At 47.4% G+C, this 27525-nt stretch overlaps 1 protein-coding gene across 3 annotated transcripts in view; it reads left to right on the plus strand.

Moving 5' to 3' along the window:
• The window catches only part of PNPLA7 (patatin like domain 7, lysophospholipase), a 255620-nt gene that overhangs the window by 144715 nt on the left and 83380 nt on the right, over positions 1–27525 (plus strand). For all 3 annotated transcript variants that reach the window (XM_075015265.1, XM_075015266.1, XM_075015267.1), the window contains 4 exons: positions 10748–10811; positions 12607–12775; positions 13939–14121; positions 24618–24736. In XM_075015265.1, the coding sequence (XP_074871366.1) occupies positions 10748–10811; positions 12607–12775; positions 13939–14121; positions 24618–24736 (535 nt within the window). The remainder of the gene's footprint in view (positions 1–10747; positions 10812–12606; positions 12776–13938; positions 14122–24617; positions 24737–27525) is intronic.

Below are 27525 nucleotides of genomic sequence, written 5' to 3' on the forward strand. Positions count from 1 at the left end.
CCTGGTGGGAGCGACTCTCACTTCACTCCGCAGGGTCTGACAGGAGAGGTTTCTTAGGCCACAGATGCCCAGTTTCTCCCAGGAGTGACAGCACCAGCTGTCGGAAGAGACAGTCCTTCCAACCTGTCCTGGGGAGAAGACCCCAATGGGTGCCCCTCTGGGATGCAGCTTTCCCCCTCCTCAGGCTGGCTGCCTTCCAGCTCTCCCTTCCCCTAGCCTCTACCTGTGGCCTCCTCCTGCCGCGATGTCCCGGGGGTGGGCTCCGGGGGGGGCCCCCGGGGTGCGGGGCTTACCTCCAGGGCGGACTCCGGCTGCAGGGCCTGCTGGGGCTCGTCGGCCGAAGTATCAAGGGTGGCCGGAGGGGAGGAGGTGTGCCGGGGGCCCAGGATGTCCCTGAGCTCCCTGTAAAAGGGGCAAGTGATGGGGGCGGCCCCAGATCGGCTGGCCGCATCCGGGGCCCGGGAGTAACCCTGCCGCAGCTCCTTCACCTTACTCCTGACGTGTTCAGGAGTACGGGCAGGGTGACCCCGGGCAGCCAGGCCGTCGGCCAGCTGAGCGAACGCATCCGCGTTCCGCCTCTTGCTCCCCATTACCTGGAGCACCTCCTCCTCGCTCCAGAGCCCCAGCAGGTCCCGCAGCTTGGCCTCCGTCCAGGAGGGGCCCTGCTGCCGCTTGCCAGCCTGGCTGCCCGCCTGGCTGGGTTGGCTGCCCTGGCTCCCCTTGGGGGGGGGGTCCCCTGAGGGGGCTGCCGGGCAGCCATCGCAGGTGGGGTGGCTGGTTTGGATGGCTGAGGGACGTGCAGGCTGGCCGCGTGTCTGGGCTGCTGCCTGCACGTTCCCTCAGCTTCCTGCACAGGAAGGGAGGGGGAGCGGACCTTTAAGGGGCCGCTCCATGCGGCCACCATTGAGCTGAGGGGCTGGAGAGCGCGTCTCTCAACCCGTCAGCTGATGGCCGCCATGGAGGACCCCTCAATTTCGACGTTGCGGGACGCGCAATGACTACACGGTCCCTACTTCGACATTGAACGTCGAAGTAGGGCGCTATTCCTATCCCCTCATGGGGTTAGCAACTTCGACGTCTCGCCGCCTAACGTCGAAGTTAACTTCGAAATAGCGCCCGACGCGTGTAGCCGTGACGGGTGCTATTTCGAAGTTAGTGCCGCTACTTCGAAGTAGCGTGCACGTGTAGACATGGCTTATATCGACAGGATCTCCCTTGTCCACCTGCTTGTTGATCCTTTCAAAAAATTCTAATAGATTGGTGAAGCACGACTTCCTGTACAGAAGCCATGTTGACTCTTCCCCAACAAGTTATGTTCATCAACATCTGACAATTCTGTTCTTTACTAGAGATTCAACCAGTTTGCCCAGAACTGAAGTCAGACTGACTGGCCTGTAGTTGTCAGGATCACCTCTGGAGCCCTTTTTAAAGATTGGCGTCACATTAGCTATCCTCTAGTCATCTGGAACAGAAGCTGATTTAAATGACAGGTTACAAACAACAGTTAGTAATTCTGCAATTTCACATTTGAGCTCCTTCAGAACTCTTGGGTGAATGCCATCTGGTCCTGGTGTCTTATTATTTAGTTTATCAGTTTGTTCCAAAACCTCTTCTAAGGACACCTCAATTTGAGACAGTTTATCAGATTTGTTATCTGAAAAGACTTGCGCACCTTTGGGAATCTCCCTCACATCTTCAGCTGTGAATACAGAGGCAAAAAAATCATTTAGTTTCTCTGCAATGGTCTTTTCATTCTTGAGTGCTCCTTTAGCATCTAGATCATCAGTGGCCCCATTGGCTGTTGAGCAGTCTTCCTGCTTCTGATCTACTTAAACATTTTTTTGCTATTACTTTTTGACTCTTTGGCTAGCTGTTCTTCAAATTCTTTTTTGGCCTTCCTAATTATATTTTTACACTTCACTTGGCAGAGTTTACGTTCCTCTCTATTTTCCTCACTAGGATTTAACTTCCATTTTTAAAGGATGCCTTTAAAAGGGACCATCTGCTTGCTTTCTGAGCATAGCTGCAGTGCGTTGTGCTGTAGCCATGCTGCTTCCTCCTGTCCTCAAAACCACTGGCATTGCAGCTCTCCCTCCAATAAATACCCATCGTCACTGTGCTCAGCTGAGTGTCTAGAGGGGGATGTTTGGTTCCTATGAGGTGAAGACTCAGGAGTCTCCATCCCCAGCCAAAGTATCAGGACCAAATTCCTAGAAGACAGCATTGTCAATGTCATTTGGTTTAGCACAAGTCTCACCAAGGTGCACAACAACACACAGTGATGCAATTTGGTGGTTACAGATGGAGGCCTTTGTATGATTTTAATACATCCTAATCTAAGAGTGAGTGACAGTCACACTTGGCATGTATGACTTCCATCTCGCCTCTCTGCTTTTTAAAACTCCAGTAGTGCAGCTGTGGATTCTCTGGAACTCCTTTCTCTATACTTTATTCTAACACGTACTCTGTTTATATGGAATAGTTCTGCCTGAAATTCTCCTCTTTTGCCTCATTTATTTTTTCAATCTAAATATAATTTTCATTGGTGAAAAGGTTTGTCCCTTGATAAGTGACAGGGTTATTCAGTTGTGTGGGACCTTCTAATACTTGGACCTCATTGTGTAGCAGTAAGTATTTTGCTTATCAGCTTCATCTGTCTATTTGATAATAGTCTTGCAGTCTTCTATTCAGTCACTTACAAATTTTAATGAGACCAAGGCCGTCTGAACCGTTACCAAGTCTCCTCTCTCTTTGTTCAAGTGTGGTTTCAGAGAGGTAGTTGTGTTTGTCTGTGCTTAAGGTGCCATAGGACTCCTTGTTGTTCAATGCAGTTATCTTGTGGCCTGTATTTTTCTAAGTAGAGTGATCTTGCAGCTGTCCCTTAAATAAAAATTTAGAATGAAAGAGGCACTATCTCTATTTTATTTCCTTTTTATATTTGTGAAACAGCCTTAGTTTTTCTTAAATAAATCCTTTTCGGTATCCATTATGATTTTCTATAAGGTGCCACAAGACTTCTTGTTGTTCTCATTATGATTTTGCTACTTGGGAAATTATCTGAGTCCTAAAATTAATCTAATTGTGTATTTATGTAAATCCTTTGTTTTTAATTTATAGTGTATTTCACTTTCATTATTGGAGAAAGTGCATTAAAGGAGAATAAATGAAAATTTTGTGATCAGTTAATCATAGGAAGAGAGACTGGCAGTTTATACTAGCTTTGTGATTGGTGGTATTTAGAGAGAGAGTATAATTTCACATTTATATAAAGTAAAAGCTGTTTTGTTCAGAGGTTGATAAAGCTCATTAGGGGGATTTTTTTTAAGTCCCCAGCAGAGGTTTTACTGTTTCTGAACCATGACTTGGTTTTAGACGTCTTGAGTGGCCCGTCATTATTGTTTTACGTGAATGGTAACTAATGCTTCCTTAATTGCTTTCTCCAGAGCAGTGTTTCCCAAAGTGTGGTCTGCGGCTCAGTACTGGACCTTGGAAAAATAATACCGGTCCTTAGAAAATATTCAGATTATCACTATGTACTATTATTTTTGCAAATAAATAATAAATAGTGAAAATTTATTCATTTTTCATTTTTTATATGCCTTTATATTTTTGGGCCACAAGAAATGGTACTGAAAAAAACCGGGTCCCAACTATATAAAGTTTGGGAAACCCTGCTCCAGACCATTTATGATTTTTTTTATAGACTTTTCTTATTTCCCCCTTAGTTGTCACTTTTCCAAGCTGCACAGTCTCATCTTTTTAATCTCTCTTTATATGGAGGCTGTTCCATACCCCTCAGCATTTCTGTAGCCCTTTTCTGTACCTTTTCCAATTCTAATATCTGTTTTTGAGATGTGAGATATTTGCCATCTCACTGTTTATCCCATATTATTTATGAATATGTGGAACACCACACATCCCAGGATAAGTACTTACTGGACCCAATGAGTACCTCTCTCAGGACCGTTCCAAGGGTTTTGGGTACCCTAGGTGAACTGTAACTTTGGCATCCCCTCACCCACTTTATTACAGAGAAAAATGAGAAATCTAGAAGGAAATTTTACCTTTATTGACTTGGCATTTCAAATATAAAGTAAAAAAGAAAATTTCTTGTACTCTTGATTAAACCTAACATAATTATAATGTATATGGTAAATCAAGTGGAAGCGAACACTTTAAGGTTTTATCCATTTTGTGTTGCACAAAATGTTTCCGGTTAGTCCTGTGAACAGTTGCAGTCTTGCATGACTTTCTTATCAATGAACTGGGGAAAAGCAACCTAGATGGAACTACTAAAAGGCTGGCATACGACTGACTGAATAACTCTTCTCAGAGAGTAGTTATTAATGGCCCACAGTCATGCTGGAAGAGCATAACAAGTGGGATTCCACAGGGGTCTGTTATGGGACTGGTTCTGTTCAGTATTTTCATCAGCAATTTAGATAATGGTGTAGAGAGTATGCTTATGAAGTTTGCAGATGATATCAAGCTGGAAGGGGTTGCAAGTGCTTTGGAGGATAAGATCATAACTCAAAATGACCCGGGCAAACTGGAGAAATGATCTAAGGTAACTAGGGTGAAGTTCAATAAGGACAAATGCAAATTAGTTCACTTAGGAAAGAACAATCAGTTTCACAATACAAAATGGGAAGTGATTGTCTAGGAAGGAGTACTGCAAAAAGGGATCTAGGGGTCATAGTGAACCACAAGCTAAATATGAGGCAACAGTTCGATGCTATTGCAGAAGAATATCAAACATGATTTAGGAATGCATTAACATGAGTGTTGTGAGAAAGACAGGAGAAGTAATTCTTCCACTCTGTGATGATTAGGCCTCAGGTGGAGTATTGTGTCCTGTTCTGGACACCACATTTCAAGAAAGATGTGGAGAGACTGGTGACAGTCCAGAGAAGATAATTCAAGGTCTAGAGAAGGTGACCTGTGAGGGAAGTCTGAAAGAACTATGTTTGTTTAGTTTGCAAAAGAGAAGACAGAGAGGATTCGATAACAACTTGCAAGTAGCTGAAAGGGTGTTAAAAGGCAGAGGGAAAAAAATTATTCTACTTAACCTCTGATGATAGGAGATGTGCTTAATGTGCTTAAATTGCAGCAGGGGAAGTTTCGGTTGGAAATTTAGGAAAAAGTTCCTAACAGTCAGGGTGGTTAAACACTGGAATAAGTTGCCAAGAGAGGTTGTAGAATTTCCATCACTGGAGACATTTGAGAGCAGGTGAGATAAACATCTGTTAAGGATGCTCTAGATGGTGGTTGGTCCTGCAATGAATGTAGGAAACTGCACTAGATGATATATCAAGGTCCCTTCCAGTTTTAGTGTTTTATAATTCTAACAGGCGACGTCTAGCATAGGCTTGGTAAACTGGTCAGTTGACTGGTCAGATGTCAATTGGTGAGTCAATTGACCTATAATTTAATGAGAGTAAAATATTGTCAAATATTCCAGCAAGAATTCCCTTACATGGGCTGTTAACAAGCCTCATGAAGTGTCTGGATCACTCACTTTACCACATTCTGTAACCATCTGTTGAGAAGAAGGTAAACCAGTTGAGGATCTTGATTGGGTGGAATTTTCTAGATTCTAGAAGAAACATTGTGTGTACATCTTTTATACCAGACCATCAGTGCACATGGATGTTTACAAAGCCCATCAAACAAACTGAGGCATGGTCTCTGCCCCCAAAGAGTTTGCAAGCTAAGCTAACTAGATAAATATACATAAATTACCTTGATAGGGAGCGGGTGATAGAGAGGAGGGCTCCCAGTCATTAAACCTCCACCAACACAAAGAGAATAATTGCACAGCCATTAAGCTGCTTGAAGAGTGGGCCTGTTGCCTGTCTAGCATAATTGCATTTAAAAATGCTTGGTTTTGTTTATAGTTGCTGTATTTATTTCTGTTTCATGTCATTGTTCTTTTCTTTCTGTAATTGTTCAACCAGGAATAACATTCACATTCAAATGCTTACCTAACATTGCTAAAAAACAATAATGATAATTATTTTAGAACATCATTTATTTGTATTTTTTGTGTTTTTTGACTTTAAACAACTCCATTAAGTAGCTTGTGTTTTGTAATTAGGCATAATTATGTATCTAAGGCCTTGTCTCCACTACATGGTGATTGATGTGGCAACAATGAAACCAGTAGTCATCGATTTATCATGTCTACGGTAGATAAATCAATCTCCCAGCTTGCTCCAGTTGATGCTGGTACTCCACCAAGCTGGCATTGATGGGAGAGCAGCCCTGGTAGATATGTCAACTTCATCTATGGTATTTGCGTAGATGAAGTAAATCAATGATGCAAATAAGAGTTGACAAGGCCTAATCCTACTGGAGACCATAAAGTCATGCTTTTAGTGTTTGAATAAATTAGCACGTTAAAATATTTGATCATTTTAACACTATTTTAGTGGTCAGTTAGCTGTGTACTTTCAGACTGTTCAAATGTCAACCTCTTCTATGCTGGCACTTTGGGACCCTGTAGCAAATTTTACATAAGGTCCAAGAGGCCTGGATGGCAGGTCTCTGATGCAGCCCAGCAGTCACTAAAGTGCTGTGTTGGACTTGTTGAGTAATTTGGGGACTGGTGGCCAAGTCTCAGTCTGTCCTTCAGGTACTCCCAGTCAAGGAAGGGGCAGAAGGAAGCATTGGGGGATCTGGGCCCTCTTACCCCCCAGGTCAGGTTCTCCAGGTCACTTCCTACCTTTTCTCCTTCTTCCCACTCAGAGCAGTCTCACCAGTTAAGACAGTTGGGTTTTCCCAGTTCCCTTTGCAGTGTCCATTGAGTCTACCTCATCAGGGAGAAGGGGAGAAAGTGGAGTCAGGGCCCGAATTGCACAGTCGAGCCTTCCCTGCCACCCAGGCCCTACCCTGGTGGAGTCCTGTCCCAGAAGATACTGTCTGGCTCATTCCTGCAGACAGCACCCCCTGCTTGATGGCCTGACTTCTTTTGTAAGCTGCTCTTCCTTTCGCATTGTAGTCTGCAGCTGCAGGGGGCGGGGCCTTCTTGGTCCTGGAGCATGCCATGACCATGTAGTCTTAGGGAGAGGTTTGTAAACCCCATCACACCCCCATCTCAATAAGCAGTTCTAGACATACTGTAATATAAACAATGATTATGCAAATATGGTAATAGGACTGCATCATGAATAATTAAAACTAAAATGGACAGTGTTAAGGAAGTGCATGATACTTTGTTATTTCCCATCTCTTCAGTGCCTAGCTGTTTCTTACCGTGTTCTTACAAGTGTGTAGTTTCTATGGGTTACATTGAGAGACTGACTTTTCTAAGGCCATATGACAAGTTGTGACAGAGCCAGAATTAACTTCATTTGTACCTGGTTTCCCGCACCTTGCTCAGTAGGCTAAATGATGTTGCTTTTTATTTTATTATAATAGTATATAAAGTAGGTAATCAAATAAGACTCTGTTCTTGCAGTAAGAATAAAATGAATTATTACAATGGGAAAACTTTTCATGCTTTGCTAAATTTTAGCAAATGTCTCTTTCATGATGTAGGAGCACCTTTCTTTTGAGCATGAGATGAAATCCTTGAATTTCTCTGGTATCTTGTGTTACTCTGATGGGAAATTTCAGTTCAGTAGGCATCCTTCAGTCTGCATAGACTATGGATTGCGCCCTTTAAAGTTTCAACTGAGGACTTCATTTACAGCGTCTATTGTGACTATGAAGACGCACACGAGAGTGACAGTCCTTGCTGCATCTCTTGCAGATGTAGTGGGTGTCTGGCAAGTCCTTATTGTGCTTTCTGTGCGCTCGCTTCTCCTCTGCTAGCTGTCTGATCTTCATCTCACCCTTGTGTAACCCCTGCCTCCATCTGCTGCGGTCGCCTGCTAGTTCTTCCCAGTTGTCCAGCTCGATGTCTACCTCTCTGAGGTCTCTCTTGCAGACATCTTTGTAGCACAACTGGGGGCGTCCGGGAGGTCTTTTGCCAGAGGCTAGCTCACCATACAGGATGTCTTTTGGAATCCTTCCATCATTCATCCTGTGGACGTGGCCAAGCCAGCGGAGTCGACGCTGCCTGAGGAGGGTGTGCATGGTTGGGATTCCAGCTTGCTCGAGGACAGCGGTGTTGGTCACTCTGTCCTTCCATGATATTCCAAGGATGCGCCTGAGGCAGCGCAAATGGAAGACGTTCAGCCTCTTTTCCTGGTGGGCATACAGGGTCCAAGTCTTGCTGCCATAAAGGAGGGTGCTGAGGATGCAGGCTCTGTAGACTTGCATTTTGGTGTGAGTGTACAGCTTGTTGTTATTCCACACTCTCTTGCTGAGTTTTGGCCGCTTTTCCGATCCTTCTGTTTAGCTCAGTGTCCAACGACAGGGTGTCAGTGATGGTGGACCCGAGGTAAACGAACTCGTGGATGACCTCTAACGTATAGTTGTCAATGCTGATTGATGGGGATTCAGCAACATCCTGACCGAGTACGTTTGTCGTCTTTAGTTATCATCACCTATTACATTTAATGCAACTCATAAAACAGAGCAGCTAATAAAAATATTGAATGAACTGGCAATAAGGAAAAAATCTTGTTCATTATGTGCATTGAAATATTGCTTCAGTGGCAAAATGATAGTATCTATATGCAAGACGTTATTCTGACCCCACAGTGCATCCTGGGAGCAACACTGACATACTGTGAAGGGCTGTCCATTGTTGTCTCTGTGTACTTGGAGGCTGGCAACTTTGAAATAAAGCCTTGTTGGGGATTTGAACAGGGAAGATGCTAATGGAAATCTTTAGAACTCCATCTGAAGAAGGAGGCCCTAATGCCAGTTGAGGGGGATATGCCTTAGGCACATGGGGGGTGCAGTGGGTTGATTTAGCTTGTCATTCCTACAAACCAGGTTTCCACAACTGAAGAATGTGTTTGAAGCTTTTACTCCACATCCCCGGGAGGTATTTTTGTTCATGTCACAAAAATCACTGTCATCCCAAAAGGAGAACTGTCAGGTTAGAGGGAGGTTACCAAAGTTGTTCCTCAGCCTTGGGACCTATCTTAATTAATATTTTTAATGATCCTGGCACAAAAAGTAGGAATGTATTGATAAAATGTGTAAATATACATAGAGGAGGACCAGCATGTCATACAAGAATATCTGGATGGCTTTGAAAACTGGAATAACACAAAGGGGGTGAAGTTTAATAGTGCAGAGTGCAAGGTCATGCATTTAGGGACTAACAAGCATTCTTGCCATCAGCTGGGGATTTATCAGCTGGAAGTGATAGAGGAGGCGAATGACCTAGGGGTCTGGCAGCTTACAAATGTCCTTTTAACAACCAAATGTGATGCAGCCATGGAAGAAGCTAGTGTGGTTCCAGGATGAATCAAGCGAGGTATTTACAGGAGGGAAACGAAAGGGTTAGTACCACTGTACTAGGTAGTGGTAAGACCTCATTTGGAATGCAGTGTGCCATTCTGCTTTCCTACATATAAGTAAGATGAATTCAAACTGGAAGGGACACAGAGGAGGGCTGCTAGGATGATTGGAGGAGTAGAGGTGGTGCTTTGTCAGAGCTGCTTGTACAAACTGATCTTTCTCTTCTGACCCTAGTTCAGTGTTTCTCAACCTATTTGCCATTGTGGGATGCACCTGCAGCACTCTGGGTGCACATGGGCTGCACCCACACAGTATGTATGCTACACTTGGATCACTTTCATCCAGGTTTGTGTAATCTGGGAACACCCATGGTTTAGACTCCCTCACAAATGGATGATGATGATGATGATGATAAAAACAAAATACATATCAATACAGTGCAACAAAAATATATATTTACTGTATCGCAAATTTAAGTTGTAATTATGAGAAATGGCAGAACATTGTACTGTATGGCTAGTGATTTTCTTTATTACATACGCAATAGTAAAAACTAACTTTAATAGAGTGCATTACGGATTTTATGACACGTTATGTACGTACAGTACTCTAATGGTTTGTACATACAAAAGTTTTAGTAATAGACTTTGGTTATCCTTCATTATAGTGAACAGTCATGCTCTGGAAAATTTCATAGAATCGTAGTGTTGGAAGAGACCTCAGGAAGTCATGCAGTTCAACCCCCTGCTCAAAACAGGACCAAACCCAACTAAATCATCCCAGCCAGGGCTTTGTCAAGCCAGGACTTAAAACACTCTAGGGATGGGAATTCCACCACCTCTCTATGTAATGTATTCCAATGCTTCACCACCCTCCTGCTGGAATGGGTTCTCCTACTATCCAGCCTAGACCTTTCTCCCTACAGCTTGAGCCCACTGTTCCTCATTGTGTCTTCTGCCACCACTGAGAACAGCCTCTATCCATCCTCTTTGTAATTCCCCTTCACGTAGTTGGCAGTTGATCTTGTCTGTGAAGAGAGAGGCAGAAACAGTATTGAGTATTTCAGCTTTTCCACATCTGTCCCTACGTTGCCTTCCCCATTCCTATCCTGTTTGCCAAGGTTGCCAGATTAAAGAGGTTCAAGTGTGCCTGTATGGACGTGTGGATAAAACACGGGCTTCAGCTGTGCCCTGATTGAGCCACAAGCAGCACATAGGGGCCATAGCTTGAGAACCCACAATGTTAGTGCTGTTGTCCCTTAGGATCTTGAAAGAATGTGGATACAGGCTGTGTTTTGGCAATGTTATGTGTGTGTTCTTTTTTTTCTCTGAATGAGTTGTCAACAAGATCGCAGGCATTTGTGTACAATGACTTTTTATTTTCCTAGGTCCTGCTTTGCTGCTCACCAGTGATAATATCAAACAGCGGCTTGGTTCTGCTGCTCTGGACAGGTACTCGCTTCCCTTGACCCCACTACTTACCAAGCAATGCTGAGTAAGCTGCGCTTGTCTAAAAATCACATGCTTTGCCTGGGGAATAAAATATATACATTCCTATCCAAAAAGAAGTCAGGCATGCTTACCCTTTAAATAGAGCTGAATTGTGTTTTTTTTGTATACATTATTTTCCACAGGCTCTCGTTTTTCAGTTGTCAAGCATATGCTTTTGCAATAACTGCTTGATTAATTATGCTAATCCTTGAACGAGTGGACGTTTTGTATTTATTTGTAAAAATGTCATGAAACATCTGATTAATGTTAGGCAGAGTAGTATCGTGGTCCTTGAGTTTGAGAGTATTTATTGGAACAAATAGAAGGAAAATAAATGTCTACGAGATCCTGGAAGTGTTAGCTGAGACACAGATATCACCCAGATATGAGGAACTTCCATTATAAATGTGTTAGTCTTTCATTTTGCTTGACTGCCAGTATTTTGTAATGCTTGTGAATGTTCTTAGCCAACTGGCCTATCTGGGAGTGTGGCACCTGGGGCTTATCTGATTCTGCAAAAACAGCTTTGGTAAAGGCTCGTTACCACTGGCCCCCCTTTTGGTTCTGAGAGCAGGATTCCTGAAAGTGGTAATACCCTGCTAGCTTACAAGAGTAAAGCAGAAGAATACTGCTGCTTGTTTGTAAAGTGTATGATGATTGCAACGTAGCTTGGTGTTCTAGATTTGTTACGGTTTGGCCCAACCCTTGATACTTTAGAAACTGTGTCTGTGCTGAACCAAACTTTACAAATGTTCCTGTCTGTCATCCCCTCTGAGAGGGTTCTGGCTTTAAACTCCTCCATGATCTCTCTTAAAACTGCCAACCTTCCTGATTCACTCCTTGAAGATCCTATTGTAGACCAGAGCTTCTCTGATGGCATTGCATTCAAAGTGCACATACTCTGGGGCTCTGAACCCCAGAGAACAGAACAGTCCTAGGAAAATGTGCTGTTAGATTTGGGCAGCGTTCAGGGTTCAGCTGCATCGAAAGTATCCACAAATGGAGCATAGGAGAGTGCAGGGCTGTAGGGAGAGTGCTTTGGCTGTGCAAGAATGCTAAGGGAATTAATTTCTTTTTCATATGTGAAGTTTGTGTCACGTTCACGGAGCCCTGCAAGGATACAAAATTTGTATTTGCAACCGCAAAAGTGAACTGCGGATATGCGCATCTACATCCACATCTACAGAATGCAGATACTCACATCTACAGAATACTCATGGATGTGAAGCAGATATCTGCAGATTTGAAGGTTTCTAGATGCAAAATTTGTATTCACCTCCACATCCACAAAAATGAGCCCCAGATATCCATATACACATCCGTGGATGGGGATACCTGTGTATATAAAGCAGATATCTGTGAATTTGCAGGGCTCTACTCAAGGCTCATTTTCTTGGAGAATGCAGAAAAGTAGGTTGTGACTTTTGCTTTTATTTTTCTCCAGAATGGCTTTTCCCATAAAGATGGCAGTGGAGCCGAGCAGGTAGCATTTTAGGAGCGGTGCCGTAGTTGGGAGGAGAGATTACATCCTTTCCCCTACATGATTAGAAAGGCGGTGTTTAAATATACCTACTTAGCTAGGTTAGATGAGTCCTTTCATTCATTAGACATGTCCCATTCTAAAATATGTTTGGGTTACTCCAGCTTCTGTTTACAACTTCTAACTTTACCTCTCTGGGTTCAGGCCTCCACTCCAGCTGAATGTGTGCTGTGAATGGATGTTAACTTGGTTTTTGTTCGTTCGTTTGTGTCCCAGCATCCATGAGTACAGGCTGTCTAGCTGGCTGGGACAGCAGGAAGATATTCACCGTATTGTGCTCTACCAGTCTGACAGCACCCTTACGCCTTGGACACAGCGCTGTATCCGACAGGCAGACTGCATCTTAATAGTTGGGTTGGGAGAGCAGGAGCCCACTGTTGGAGAGGTACATGTCTTCCTTTCTATCTGAAAGTGGGGGTGACATTGCAAAGCAGCCTATTATGTGACTAAGGTGATAAACACCAGAAAAAAGGCTGATTGTTTTAGTGGATTCAGTACATCTTGGGCATAAAACAGTGCAATCAAGTGACTGAGAAATGTGCATTGTCATTAAATAAAACAGAATTTACTCCCTACCTGTGATATTTAATGCAAGTTTTAATCTGTCTAATGCTGCTTCATTCATAAGACCAGATTTGTCTTATAAAACTTGCCAAGTTACTTTTCCTCTGAAGAATTTTTTTCTTCTAGTACAGCCAGAGACAGGATTATCTTGAAGGAGAAATTCCTGAATTATGAGCGGCTGTGAGCTTCTCTATGCCCCATTATTTAATTTTGGCTTCTGAGTGCTATGGCACAAAAGTGTGTGAGACCTGCGCTTGGCCTGACTTCAGCAGAAAATGGGGAAGCGTATTCAAAAAATATGTTCCTAGGAGTCGTAAAGTTCTAAGCTCTGGAAGTTTCTTTGAAATTCTGGCCACTTGGGAAACCCACCACCAGGAGTCTCTGCATTTACCACTACCCTGGCTAATCTTAGCCTGGGGATGGAACTAGTGAGCAGATGAAGAATGGGAGTGTTGTTAGTTAAGGGAGGATAGCCGTGAAGGGTAAAGACAGCAAGGCAGAAAGCAATAGAAGGAGAAGAGAATATATGAAAAAAGGTGGCCTCCATGTAAAATAGCCTGAGAACACTATAAACAGCATTCAGCATTTTGAAACTTAACTTTTTATCAGCCTGGGTGTAGATTTCATTGTATATGAGCATCATTAGGCCCACCTAGTTTAGGTGTACAGTTAACATTATACGGAAATAGAGTTTGACCTGTTTAGACTAAACAGCTCTGTAAAAGTCCCCGGTAATCTTCAAGTTGGGGAAAATTAACTAACATTGTTGAGTGGCCATATAAAAGCAAAAGTGCAAATATATTAATCAGTTACCTTGGTCTGATTGGTCATAGCACACACATTTACGCAACTCTCTCCAGATGCAACTGAGGTGAGGAGCAAGATGGGAATGTGGAGGGAAGTGCGTGGTGCACTTTTGTAAGAAATGTTTTACTGTGTTAGATTGGCCCTGAAGTAATGGATTTTGTGTGTAATGTGCTTCAGCTGGAGAAGATGCTGGAGAACACAGCAGTCCGAGCCCAGAAGCAGCTGATCCTGCTCCATAAAGAGGATGGACCCCTCCCTTGCCGAACTGTGGAGTGGCTCAACATGAGGAGCTGGTGCTCAGCTCATCTTCATCTCCGCTGTCCCCGTCGGGTCTTCTCCCGAAGGAGCCTACCCAAGCTGGTAAGGGACATCTGCCTCCGTGTGTGGTGGTTATCTGTCAGCACTTTCTGTCCTAGCTCCACATTTACTGTTCATTAAAGATAACCTGGAACAGTGTCAGTGCATCTTGCAGTCTGCAGTTTGGAAAGGTATTACCAAGATATTGTCTCCATTAATTGAGGAACTTATTCATTGTGGAAACCTAGTAGAGATCCATGGTTTACTGCTGTGTTGGGGATGAAAGCATATTGTGATGTTCTATACCTTGGGAGGGTACCCTGTAAACCCCATATTCCTCATCTGCATATAATTGTGAAGTTGCATATAAAGCAGGCCATGTGAGGTATCAAGAGAAATGTTATGATCTGCTGAAAGTCATTTATCTATCCTTATGTGCATTGTGAAGGCATGTGAAGTTATGAAAATTATGTTCTTCTTCGAGTGGTCCACGTGGGTGCTCCACAGTAGGTATCAGGCTTGCCCGGTGCCACAGATCGGAATTCTTCTAGCAGTTTCCACTGGATCGCACATGCGCCGATGCGCGCTGCTCCCTTGCGCGCCCTCGGTCATGTGTGCGATCCGGTCCCCGCCAGTTCCTTCTCAACCGCCAACGGCTGCAGACGGAATCCACTCCAGCTCTAAAGCCTGAGACAGATAAGATAGTTGTTCTTACCTGTTAGTTCGTTGTTCTTACTATTATACAAAAAAAAGAGAGAGAGAAGGGGGAAAAAAAAAAAAAAAGTGAAAAAAAAAAACCATACAAAGTAGTAGGAGAGAAGAGGAATGGAGGGAAGGGGAGCGGACACAGAAGGCCGGTTAAGCCATCCGCTACCCTGAAGGCCGTGAATGTTATTTGGGTTGTAGAACGCACTGATTAGCAGCTAAGTACCCTGTTAACAGTAAAGACTCACCGCAATGTCTTCCTTGGGGTTTAAGGAGTGTGAGTCATGCCGCGAGGCTATGCCGGCCTCTGATGGGTATAGTAAGTGCATTCGCTGCCTGAGGGAGTCCCATGTTACCCAGAAGTGTTCGCACTGCGCTAAGCTTACAGCCAGGGCCAGGAAGGACAGAGAGATGAGGCTCAAAATGATCTTGTTTGATAAGGCCCTTCAGCCTGAGCCGCCGGAGAAGCCTCACACAGAAGGGCCCTCTGGGTCGCATAAAAGGAAGGCAGCTTCTTTGACCCCCTCTGTGCAAAAGAAGAGGAAACTCTCCCCGGCTCGATCCTTGCCGGCAGTTTCAGCGAGCAGGACGAGCGGAACACAGAGCCCTGAGCCGCGGGCTGATGAAAGCGGCAGTGCGGTAGCGCATGTGGACGGGGCCAGGCCTCCAGCTATTCAGCAGTCGGCACTGAGGGTGCTGCGGGCGCCAGCGCGGCAAGCGCTGGAATCGGCGGTGCCGCCGCCTGACGCGGCACCGGTTCTCACAGCGCCAATGGCCCAGGGGCACCCAGGACGGGGCCCAGCGGTACCGGAGGAACCTACCCGCATGGCATCGCTTATGATGGTACCGAGCGTGGCGCCGACAGCAGGGCCAAGATCCCCGGCATGGGAGGGGGCGGCGCCCACCCTGCAGGGGTGGGGGAAAGCTAGTGCCAAAACCCGGTACCTCAGTCCATCTCTAGGCAGGGCTGCGATGCTGTTATCACCCAGTCCCCCACCCCGAGATACACACGCCGCATTGCAGGGTGGCAACTCCACCGGCCTATTTCGGACCTCCCTCTCCGTTCCTCCAACCACCTTCGCCTTGGCTCAGGCCACCTTCACCCTTTTTGGGCATGGATCCCTCTGAGTACTATCACATACCAGCTTCACCATTATCAATGTCGTCACAGAGATCCCGCTCTCCCAGACATCATGGGTACACAGTCCGATCATGGTCCAGGTCTCCATCACCGGGCCCTTGTCCATGTTGTTATGGCTGTCCTCATCATACTGAACACCGACATCGGAGGTCTAGATCCAGGGGCACATCCCCTCCCACTCCTCGCCAATACCCCCGTGTACACTCTCGCTCTGGGAGAGGAACGCAGCTGTCCTGGGTGAATTCGGTCCAGAGTCCCGAGACTTTCCTTCACAGCCCACGAGGGAGCAAGCATACCAGCGAACTCGGGAGCCAGAGGACTTGGGGGAGGTTTATCCTAGCAGCTCCTCCTCATCCTCCCCAGATGAGGCAATTGTCCCCAGGGATCTCTCCCCTCCAGATGACCTTAAACAATTCCAAGAGCTGTTCAGAAGAGTAGCATACACGCAGGACATTCAAATAGCAGAGGTGCAGGAGAAGCATCAGAAACTCCTGAAAAATTTGAGACCCCCAGCTTCATCTAAAATCGCTATTCCACTGGACGAAGCCATTATGGAGTCAGCCACTAACATATGGCAGACTCCAGCCTCTATTCCACCTACGAATAAAACGGCAGATAAGAAATACTTCGTCCTGGCCAAGGGCATGGAATTCCTGTTTAGCCACCCACAGCCCAATTCTTTGGTGGTTGAATCGTCCCAGCAGAGGTCGAAGACGCCTCAGTACAAATCAGGGGGGTCAGATAAAGATGCTAAGAAATTAGAGCTGTTCGGCAGGAAGGTCTACTCTTCCTCTACCTTATTACTGAGAATGGCAAACTATGCGGCACATTTATCAAACCATAACTTTGATAACTACTCTAGACTTACCTCTCATGGATTCCCTCCCGGAAGACAAGAAGCCGGTGTTAAAGGCGATCGTCCGGGAGGGCTACACGGCCTCACGAATGGGAGTTCAGATTGCCCTGGACGTGGCGGACACAGCGGCATACTCAACAGCCGCAGCAGTGGTAATGCGTAGGGAGTCCTGGCTCCAGACGTCTGGTATCCCCAGAGATCTACAGGCGAAGATCGTGGATCTTCCCTTTGACAAGCAAAAGCTGTTTGCAGAATCAACCGACTTGGTCCTACACTCTAGCAAAGATTCGAGGGCCACACTTAAGACCTTGGGTATCTACACTCCTCCATACAAGAAAAAGAAATTCTATCCTCAGCAAAGGCGCTACGCTTACCAACCACAATGCGCACAATATCAGCGAGGCTATGACCAAGGGCGCCATCAACAGCAGCAACTGTACAGGGCCCCCAGGCGACATTCTCAACAAAGTTGCACAACCTCGGGGCAAGCCCAGAGGCAGCAAGTTAGACGGCTATGTCGAGGATTGCACTATCAGCACCAACGCTCAATGCCACTCTCACCTCATGTTCCATCATCGCCTCAAACCGTTCCACTCCCAATGGCAAAATATCACAACAGACAAATGGGTGCTAGAACTTATAGCCACGGGTTACATGATCCCCTTCCAGTCACTGCCACTGACGAAACCTCCCACCCGGCCTCTTCTCAGGGACCCTTCTCACGAGGCGAGGCTGAAGCAGGAGGTAGATCACCTCATGTTCATAGGGGCGGTGGAAAGAGTACCGGAACAATTCCAAGGAAAAGGTTTTTACTCACGATACTTCCTAACAGAGAAGAAAACAGGAGGTTGGAGGCCGATTTTGGACCTTCGGGGCCTCAACAGATACTTGCGCAAGCAGCGCTTCTGGATGATTACAGTTGCCTCCATACTTACGGCACTGGACGATGGAGACTGGTTTGCAGCCCTCGACTTACAAGATGCTTACTTTCATATAACAATCCACCTGGCACACAGACGCTTCCTCCGCTGTCGGCGGGGAGCATTTCCAATACAAGGTTCTTCCATTCGGCCTATGCTCGGCACCCAGAGTCTTTACCAAAACCCTGGCAGTGGTATCAGCTTACCTGCACAGGCAGGGCGTGTTTATTTTTCCATACCTGGACGATTGCCTACTGAAAGGGGCCTCAAAGGCAGAGGTCCTACGCATGATACACGTTACTGCGAACACGTTTACTTTGCTGGGCCTAGTTATCAACCTAGCAAAGTCAAAGACCAAACCCACGCAAGATATAGAGTTCATAGGGGCGCGCATAAACTCTATCGCATCAAGAGTGTACCTGCCCGACGCCCACTTCCGCACCATCAAATCCTTGGTGCAAGTCGTGATGTACAGCCCCGCGGTGCTGATCCTAACATGCCTGCAACTGTTGGGGCACATGGCAGCCACCATGTTTGTGGTACAGAATGCCAGGTTACACATGCGAAGCCTGCAGCATTGGCTGGCGAGCGTTTACAGACCGGCAGCCCATACCGTTCACAGGGTAGTATCGCCCACGACGGAGGTACGGAAGTCGCTCGCGTGGTGGGCAGATCCCAAGAACCTGCTAGTGGGAGTGCCCTTCCACCAACCACAAATTTCCATTTTTCTCGCAACCGATGCCTCCCACATAGGATGGGGAGTGCACATTGGCAGCAAGGTGACACGAGGGCTATGGTCCCCCGCGGAACAGACACTGCACATAAACATACTGGAGCTCACAGCAGTGTTCAGTGCGTGCAGACATTTTCAGAAATAACTGCACGGCAAAGTAGTCGATATCAATACTGACAATGCCTCCACCATGTTCTACATCAATCGACAGGGAGGGGCATAGTCCCGTGCGCTATGTGCAGAAGCAGTCTGATTGTGGAATTGGTGCATTGCCAACAACATAACGTTGAAAGCCTCATACTTGCCGGGTGCCCACAACTGAGCAGGCGCTTTGCACTCACACACGAATGGCAGATCCGCTCTGACCTGCTACGACGCATATTTCGCACCTGGGGGTTTCCCCAACTTGATTTGTTTGCCACCCAGCGCAACAAGAAATGCCCTCAGTGCTGCTCCAGAACAGGAATAGGGCGAGGGTCCCTGGGGGACGCCTTCGTGATCTCATGGAAGGGACCTCTACTCTACGCGTTTCCTCCCACAACACTTATCCACAAGGTTCTGCAGAAAGCCAGAAGGGAGAGAGCTTGCATGATACTCATAGTTCCAACTTGGGACCGACAACAATGGTTTCCCTGCTTCTGCGCATGACGGATTGTCCTCCACTCCCCCTACTGGTAGTGCCGGACTTACTCACACAGGCTCAGGGGTCCATAGTGCATCCCCACCCTCAGGGACTCTGCTTACAAGCATGGTTAATCCATGGCTCAGCGCCTTAAGAGAGCACGTGTACAGAGGGAGTAAGACAAGTCTTAGAGTGTAGCCAAAGGACTTCCACCAGGAGGACTTACGAACAGAAATGGACACGCTTTACCGCCTGGTGCTCTGCCAAACAGTTAGCTCCTCTGGATGTCCTTATAACTGTAATTCTAGAATACCTGCTGGACCTCAAACGAGACGGGCTCTCTCTATCCTCGCTAAAAGTCCACCTCGCAGCTATATCAGCTTTTCGACACAAAGAGGAAGGGCCCACTGTATTCTCCCATCCTGTCGTCACAAGGTTCTTGAAGGGGCTGGTAAACCTGTACCCTCCTCGAAAACCGCCCCTACTGTCGTGGAGTTTGGACTTGGTACTCCACACGCTATCGGGACCACCCTTTGAACCATTAGCCACGGTACCCCTCCGACTACTTACGAAGAAAACGACCTTCCTTCTTGCGATTACGTCAGCCCGCAGGGTGAGCGAGCTCGCAACAGTGATGGCAACGCCGCCCTGCACAGTATTCTCAAAGGAGGAGGTGATCTTACGGTTACGCCCAGCCTTCGTTCCGAAAGTTTCCTCGGAGTTCCACGTTAACAAACCAATAGTATTACCCTCGGTTTACCCGAAGCCTTGCAGCTCCAGCGAGGAGGTGTGCCTGCACCTCGTAGATGTGAGGAGGGCGTTGGCCTTTTACATAGACAGAACTAAGCCCTTCCGGAAAACGGACAGGCTTCTGGTGTCTCTCGCTCCCAGGTCAAAAGGGGAAGGCCTCTCTTCCTAGAGAATTTCAAATCACATTGTGTCCTGTATAAAACTGTGCTACGAGCTTCGAAAGACCCCTTTGCTAGCCCCGCCCAGGGCTCACTCCACGAGAACGGTGGTGGCATTAACGGCCTTCTTCAAGGGAATCGCGTTGAAGGACATTTGCAGAGTGGCGACTTGGTCATCCTACAACACCTTCGCCAAGCATTATGCCCTGCATCGGGTGTTCGATGAGGATACCCTTCTGTCGACAGCAGTCCTCTCAAGGGCAAGCTGCACATGAATCGAGTACCCACCTCCTTACTTGGGGTTACTGCTGGGTAGTCACCTACTGTGGAGCACCCACGGGGGCCACTCGAAGAAGAAGGAGAAGTTACTCACTTGTAGTAACGATGGTTCTTCGAGATGTGTCCCCGTGGGTGCTCCACTACCCGCCCATCCTCCCCGCTTCGGATCTCTGTCCGGTGTTTTTCAGGAGCATCCGGGGCAGTTGGTCAAGGAACTGGCAGGGACTGGATTGCGCACATGACCGAGGGCGCGCAAGGGAGCGGCGCGTATTGGCACATGCGTGATCCAGTGGAAACTGCTAGAAGAATTCCGATCTACGGCACTGGGCAAGCCCGACACCTACTGTGGAGCACCCACGGGGACACATCTCGAAGAACCATCGTTACTACAAGTGAGTAACTTCTCTTTGTGTCGTCATTAAAACATGCTGTAAGTTGGGTATTCAGCCAGATATTAGCTCTCCAGAGGCAACAGTAAGGGAAGTAACCTATACCTGGAGTGGAAAACTGAAAGGAAGATGTTCTCCCTCCAGCCCACACAGAGGCTCTGCTCCTTGGATGTTCACTGGGCACTGGCTTTTTTGCAATGAGAGAAGAAATCCTGCAGCATCTCATTGTGGACAGTGTCCTGCGTTCCAGAATGCTACAACCTCACAAGAGCACCTCCATTCACTGCACACTCCACTGGGGCTCAGGCCTCAGCCACAGCACTGCTGGCTCAAACCCTGCCTCAGAAAATCTGTAAAGCAGCAAGTTGGTTTCCCATCCATGCTTCTGCAGTGTCTAGGGATGATGCAGTATTTGGAAAAACAGTGCCCCATTTGCCTTCTTGGAACTGTTCTTTGAGATGTGTTGTTCCTGTCCATTTCAATATCCATCCTCTTCCCCCTCTGTCATAGTAGCTGGTAAAAAGAAACTGATGAGTGGATGGGCTGGCAGGGCCCTATGTGGAGCACCTAATGATATGACTCTTCGGGGCACCCAGGCTGACCCTACAGCTAGCTGCTAGGGGAAAAATATCCTGGCAACTGTGCATGTGTGTGTACACACACCTGATTGGAATGGATAAGAACAACAATTACAAGAACCTGAATAACCATTTTTTCCATTGATGAAGCAGGGAACCACTAATAGATAGTAGATTCTTCATGTACGAGGCTGGGAGCTGGGTTTTTTGGCTAGGGCCTTACTCCCAAGAGCTTCATGAGTGGCTCTGGGAGCATTCATGCAATTTGGCTGGGTGCGGGTCTGCATGTGTGGTTGTGCTATGTGAGAGCAATGCCTGGAAGGGTTTGCTGCTGGACGCTAGCAAGGCATTGTGAGTGAGAGTGTTTGGGGGCACAGTGAACCCCCAGCCATAGGCTGCACCTTGAAGGAAGAGGGTCCTGTGTGTCTGTATGTAGAGGTTTTGATCTGTTGGAGCTGGTGAATATTCATAGTTGTTATGTAGCCCTGTGATGAGCTGGTCCTCCTGAGAATCTGTTCAGTCCTTAATCATGGATCACACCCACCCCAGGTCTCCTTCAGCACAGTGTGTTCTTCTATCAGTCCACAGCCATACATCTCTTTTCTGTCCTCTGCCAGCCCTCCCTGCTTGCTTCTAGGGAAGGGAGCTGCATTAGCAGCCGCTAGTCCTGTCTGTGGCAGCCCTTCTCCAGGCTCTGTTCTTCCCCAGCCTACTGTCCTACCTGTTTATACAGATCTCTCGGCAGGGGATGCTTCTGCCCAGTTAGCCCCTCTGCTTTATCTCCATTCAGTTAATTGGCCTCCTCTGCTGACTACCTATCTTGCAGGTAGGTTTCAGTTAATATAGCCTGGTGGTGATAGAGTAGCAGGGTGCTGTGTTAGCACCAGACTCAGCACACTCCATTATAAGCCCTAGTTTTATAGTTTCAAACACTAGTTCCTCAGTGTTTGAGGACAGTGTGCAGAGAGTCAAGCAGGCTGCAATCTGCCTAACTTGAAGGACTTTGTGGAATAGGAGGAGGGTTTCTGCTGGCTCGTTGCACTTGGCTTTATTTTCTTGGAGGTTGAGTTCAATATTTGGTGTTTTCCTTCGTATTCATTTTGAGATTCTCCCATTTTGGAAAATCTCCACCTGTAGCGTTCTGTACAGGTCTGTGTTTCTCAAGATGTGTGCATCATGCGCCCTTCTGGACCACCCCCTGGTGATTCACATCAAGGAGCATCCCTTCCTGTTGATGCACTCTGGGGCAAGGCAGGCTTGCCCTAAAATTGGAATGTGTGCGTCATCTATTGCCTGCCCCTGCTTTGGGAAATTCTGTGTCCACAAAGCCAGCCCCTACGTCATGCACATTTCTCAGAGTCTCAGTCCTCCAGTGGAGCATGATTTATTGCCCTTCACACTTGCAGCAGTACAGCCCCAACAGCAGACTTCCCCACTCCAACCTGATTCGCAGCTGAGCAGTAGCAATCAGGAGTCACCAGCTTCCACACAGCAGTTGCCATACGCTTCTCGGTGAGAGGACAACGCTCCTTCTGGTGCCCTTGTGCCGCGTTTTGCGAGCCAGCACAACATGCGCTCCTGGAAGATTGCATTATGCTTCTCAAGGTTTTGTAGCCACTGTCCTTCATCCCACACCTGTTTGCTGATTCAGTTCTGCGAATCAGTATGGGGTCCCCTCGTTCAAAATGGATGCGCTGCCCTGCACAGCTGCTTTGTGAGTGCCACATGCAATGGCAGGTTGCCGCTATCCATATCATGCACACTGTCAAGCTCCCCTGAGTCTTTAACTTCAAGGTTTTCTCCCCAGCTTTGCATGACAGCCAACAGACTGGATCCGGCTCTCCTCTCACATGCTCTTTCTCACTGCAGCAGAGCAGAGAATGGCACTTGGAAAAAGGGCACAAAAAGGTGCTGGAAGTCCCAGAAGAAAGCAGGGCCAGGTTGGACATTTGGTGTGGTGCCTAGATACCCTGCACTGTGTTCCATGGTCCCTCATCATCTAGTGACAGATGACATCACCAGGCACTGTGGGACACATACCCACAGTGCATTGCTCCCGCTGTGAACAGAGGAGCTCCCGTGATCTGTTGACAGAGGGGGCAGGTGTAAACATGCGTTGGCAACTTCGCCCGTGTCTATTTCTGTGTCAACATTAGTTTCTTTGGCAAAGCTCAGTAGTGCGGACATGCCCTCAGAAGTATGCCGTAGCTGCAAGTGGAAGTGGGATGGTAGCATGAGCAGGTACAGCAAGGTGAGAACTGGCACAGGTAGCAATCGCAGGGAAGATGGGTGGCACAGGTTAGCAACCCGAGGAGGCAGCCAGGGTCCTTATACTCAGGCTAGCTGCCCAAGTAAAAGCACGTGCCATCATGTCTCGTTGTTTCCTGTGTGTGACCCTGAGCCCCTTCATGGCCTCTGGCTGTAGGCCCACTACACTGTAACTCATATCAGGCCTGACCCACTCAAGATCCCAACATACTGTCATTATAATGTGTATCCAAAGGCGATCTTGGACGGTATTGTGTGTAAACAGGTGATGTAAGCGCAGGTTGTGTATGGTGAATTATACACATGCTGGTGGCTTGTTCTTCAAATGTGTTTGGGCTGGGAGCCAGGGGAGCAAAGCACTCTGGGGCCAGGGCACTCCCTGCTTTTCCCCAACCTCTACTGGTGCATGTGGGGCAAGCCTGACCCCTCCAGTCGTTGCCAAGTCCCCACTAGTTCCCTGGACCACATCATTTATGGGAGGCATGGAATGCAGGGGGAGATGGGGCAGGACAGTGAGGGAATTGGTGGAGAGGGGATAGGGCAGAAAGAGACAGGTCCCCCGACAGCTAAGGGTGGCATGGGGAGGAGTCCATGGTGGGCAGTCAAGTGACTGGTGCTCCCCTTGTGTCCCTTCCCAGTGGTTGCCACTGACTGGGAGCCCTTAACTAAGCTAGCAAATTGGTGTGTGTTAGGCCTCTTTGGAGGAGGTGAGCTTAACTTTGGGGTGTGTCTGGTGAGAGGGACAGGATGCTCCAGGGGGACGGGTCTGGAGAACTCAGGAATGGGTGGTGGAAGGTTCACTGGCTATTACCTGCAAGACGGGGTTTAGACTAGTAGAGTCTTCAGGAGCTGACAGACAGGGTGGAGTGTCGGGAAGCTGACTTGCACTAATCTCAGTCAAAGCTCCTGCTCAGTCTTGCAAAGGTGGAGTGGTAACACGGGCTTGTAGCTCTAGACTTCCGTGAAGAGTGGGGGTGGATAGATTAAAACCAGCATGGTGATCCTACCCATGCCACAGTTTTACCTTCATTTGAATCTAGCTAGCACAGATAACAATGGTCGTGGTGATTTGTCTGTTATGGTGCTTGCTTTAAGTTACTACTTCTTCCCAAGAGTGCACTGCATGCCGTGTTCTAGATTGCCCTTTCTCTTTCCCACAGATAGAAATGTACGACCGCCTGTTTCAGAAAATACCAGACCGTCACTCTGACTTTTCTCGACTAGCTCGTGTTTTGACTGGCAACGCGGTGGCCCTGGTACTCGGAGGTGGAGGAGCCCGGTAAGTCCCATAGGGTTGTTCTGTGTACTCCAATAAAGTCTCTGGCCTACTGGTCAGGCCTTGTGGGCCACAGTGGACAAAGTGTGCTGAATTGCTATCAGATATGAAGCAACACTGTCATCAGGTTTTAATCTACATGATCGTAAGGGATGAGAAGTAGTTGTCCTGGAAACCCTGGGGGATGTTGTGACTCATACACTTCCTGAACAATTAGATGAAGCATCTGGCACTAGCCACTTTCTGAAGACAGGGAACAGGGCTTGACAGATCTTTGGTCTGTCTGCTCTTGTGAGCACCTGCAGAGGGAGGACTTTGAGGAGATTCTGTCATCACCAGCTACAAGAAAGACAAAATAAATACCTTCAAACCAGACATGATGATTCAAGACAGCGCAAACCCCACCCTGAGCCACAATCAAAGCCCAGGTCCCACAAGCCCCAGCAGCAGTGCAGAAGTAAGGGTGGCAGTATAACATACTCCAGGCCAGCCATATTTCTGCTACGGTGCTGTCAGCAGTGTTGCTTTCAGAGCGGAGCACCCAGCCAGCATAAACAGACATAATTGCACAGACAGTCATTCGTGTGCACCAGGGTTGAGCTCTGGCATCTCTTTGCATACAAATCAAACAGTGGAAGAGGCAGCTGGGCCCACAGTGGTGGGGAAGGGAAAGCCCAGAGAGCCCTTGAGGATCGGGGTTATGGGAGAGGGTCTCCAAAATCCAAGTTCACATGGGGTGCAGTTTTCCCTGAAGTCAGCTTGGACCACACGTGCTGTTTACCTCTCCCATTCTGGTCCCAGGCTGCCTCCTGCAAGCAGGGGAGGGAGCCGGAGAGAGAGAGGCAGGCAAACCTGGGCAAAAAAAATGCAGGAGAGGCCATAATGTGACTCAGCGCATGCCCCTCTCTGGTGTCACCTGTGTGCAGAGAAGGGATGGGAGGGAAGCAGACAGGCTGTTGCAGCACCCCCACTTAGGAGGGTGTTCCCTGTGTGTTCCAGTCCTGCTGGCAGTGCCCATGGAAAGAGCAAATGCTTTACTGGACAGCCAGCCTGAACCCAGACCAGCTGCACACACTCCTTCAACCCCTCTTCTGCCCCAGCAGCATCCCATCCCAGACATCAGATCCAGAGAGGTATCTGTCAGCACAGCCTGCCCTACTCACTCCCTTCATGGCTTTTGCAGTCGACCTCTGCCCCGGGAGAGTGGGAGCCAGGCTGGGCACCCATCTCTGCTGCTGCTGCCACCAGAGGCGTTACCTGAGAGTGAGTGCCTCGAGCTGCAGCTTGGATGTGTGGGGTTTTTCTCTCCTTTCCGGTGACCCTGGCTGAGCTGCCTGCCCTACTTCCCATCCGTCAGCCCAGCTGGTTGGCCATAGGGAAGGGCACTTGGGACGTATCAAATGGGCCCCGTCAGCAGGCTGCCCTGGGTTATGACCCTGCTCAGAGGCGAGCTGTAGTTGCCTTTCCTGATTTCTGTCCCTACACCCTCCTGCTAGTTGCATGTATAATTCTCTGGTGACGTGCCCCTCCTTCCATTTCATATATAGTTCCCTTTTCATTTTTAGATAGCTGCATATCTCCTTGTGCAGCAACATTGGTCTCCTGTGGCTCTGCTCTTTCCTCTGTGTGGGAATAGCTTGATAGTGAGCAACAAGTAGAACATCTTCTAGGAAATACAAGCTCTCTTTGTCTCCTTTTCTTCCTAATTGGACTGATATAGTGGGGAGAGATGGCTCAGTGGTTTGACCATTGGCCTGCTAGACTCAGTGTTGTGAGCTCAATCCTTGAAGAGGCCATTTAGGGATCTGGGGTAAATAGCTTAAAAAAGAAATACGTCAGGAATGATGTTTGGTCCTGCCAAGAGGACAGGGAACCAGACTCAGTGACCTCCTCAGGTCCCTTCCAGTTCTATGAGATGCATATCTCCATATATTTATTTATGATATGGTTGAAATCCACCTTTCTGAAGTCCAGCGTCCTTGTTTGTGGGTTCTCATGTCCTCCTTTCCTTAGAGTCTTTTATTCTATTGGAGCAGGGGTCAGCAACCCCCGGCACAGGTGCCAACAGTGTCACGCAAATTGATTTTCATTGGCACATGAGGCAGAAGCTCAGCACCGCTTCGCTTCCCCCATGCACCCGTGAGGTTGTTCAAAGCCAGGCTGCCTGTGGATTAGCAAAAAATCAGCTAATGCTACCAACCTCCACCTAAAAAGTAAAGCTCTGCCTCTTAATTTGCTTATTAATGAAGCTGTTGTAAATAGGACTGTTAGTGACTTTAAAAAGTATCACCAGCACTCCAACTGTCCATAGAGGTCAAATATGGACACTCCACCTTGGAAAGGTTGCTGACTGCTGTATTAGATCATGATTAGACCACGTCCTTCCAAGTTCCTGACCGCCTTAATGTTTGCAACTAATTCATCCTTATTGGTCAAAACCAGATCCAAAACGGATGCCTCCCTTGTTGTTTCCCTGCCTTTGCTGAATCAGAAAGCTGTCCCCCTACACCTGCTAAGAATTTACAGGACGGCCTTGTTTTGCTGTAGTTGTCTTCCAACAGATATCTAGGAAGTTTACGTCCCGCATCATTACTGGCTCATGTATGTCACTTAATCTTTTTACTTACTTGAAGAATGTCTCACCCGTTTCCTCTTCCTGATTTGGTGGTCTATAATAGATCACAACATTGCTGCTGATGCTTTTTTTATTCCTATTCACCCCCGCATCCATCCACTTAGGCACCCCTTTTATAAATAGTAACCTGGAATTTCTGCTCTCATGACTCATAGGG

This window comes from Carettochelys insculpta, chromosome 21 (genome assembly GCF_033958435.1).
Source record: "Carettochelys insculpta isolate YL-2023 chromosome 21, ASM3395843v1, whole genome shotgun sequence".
NCBI lineage: Eukaryota > Metazoa > Chordata > Testudines > Carettochelyidae > Carettochelys > Carettochelys insculpta.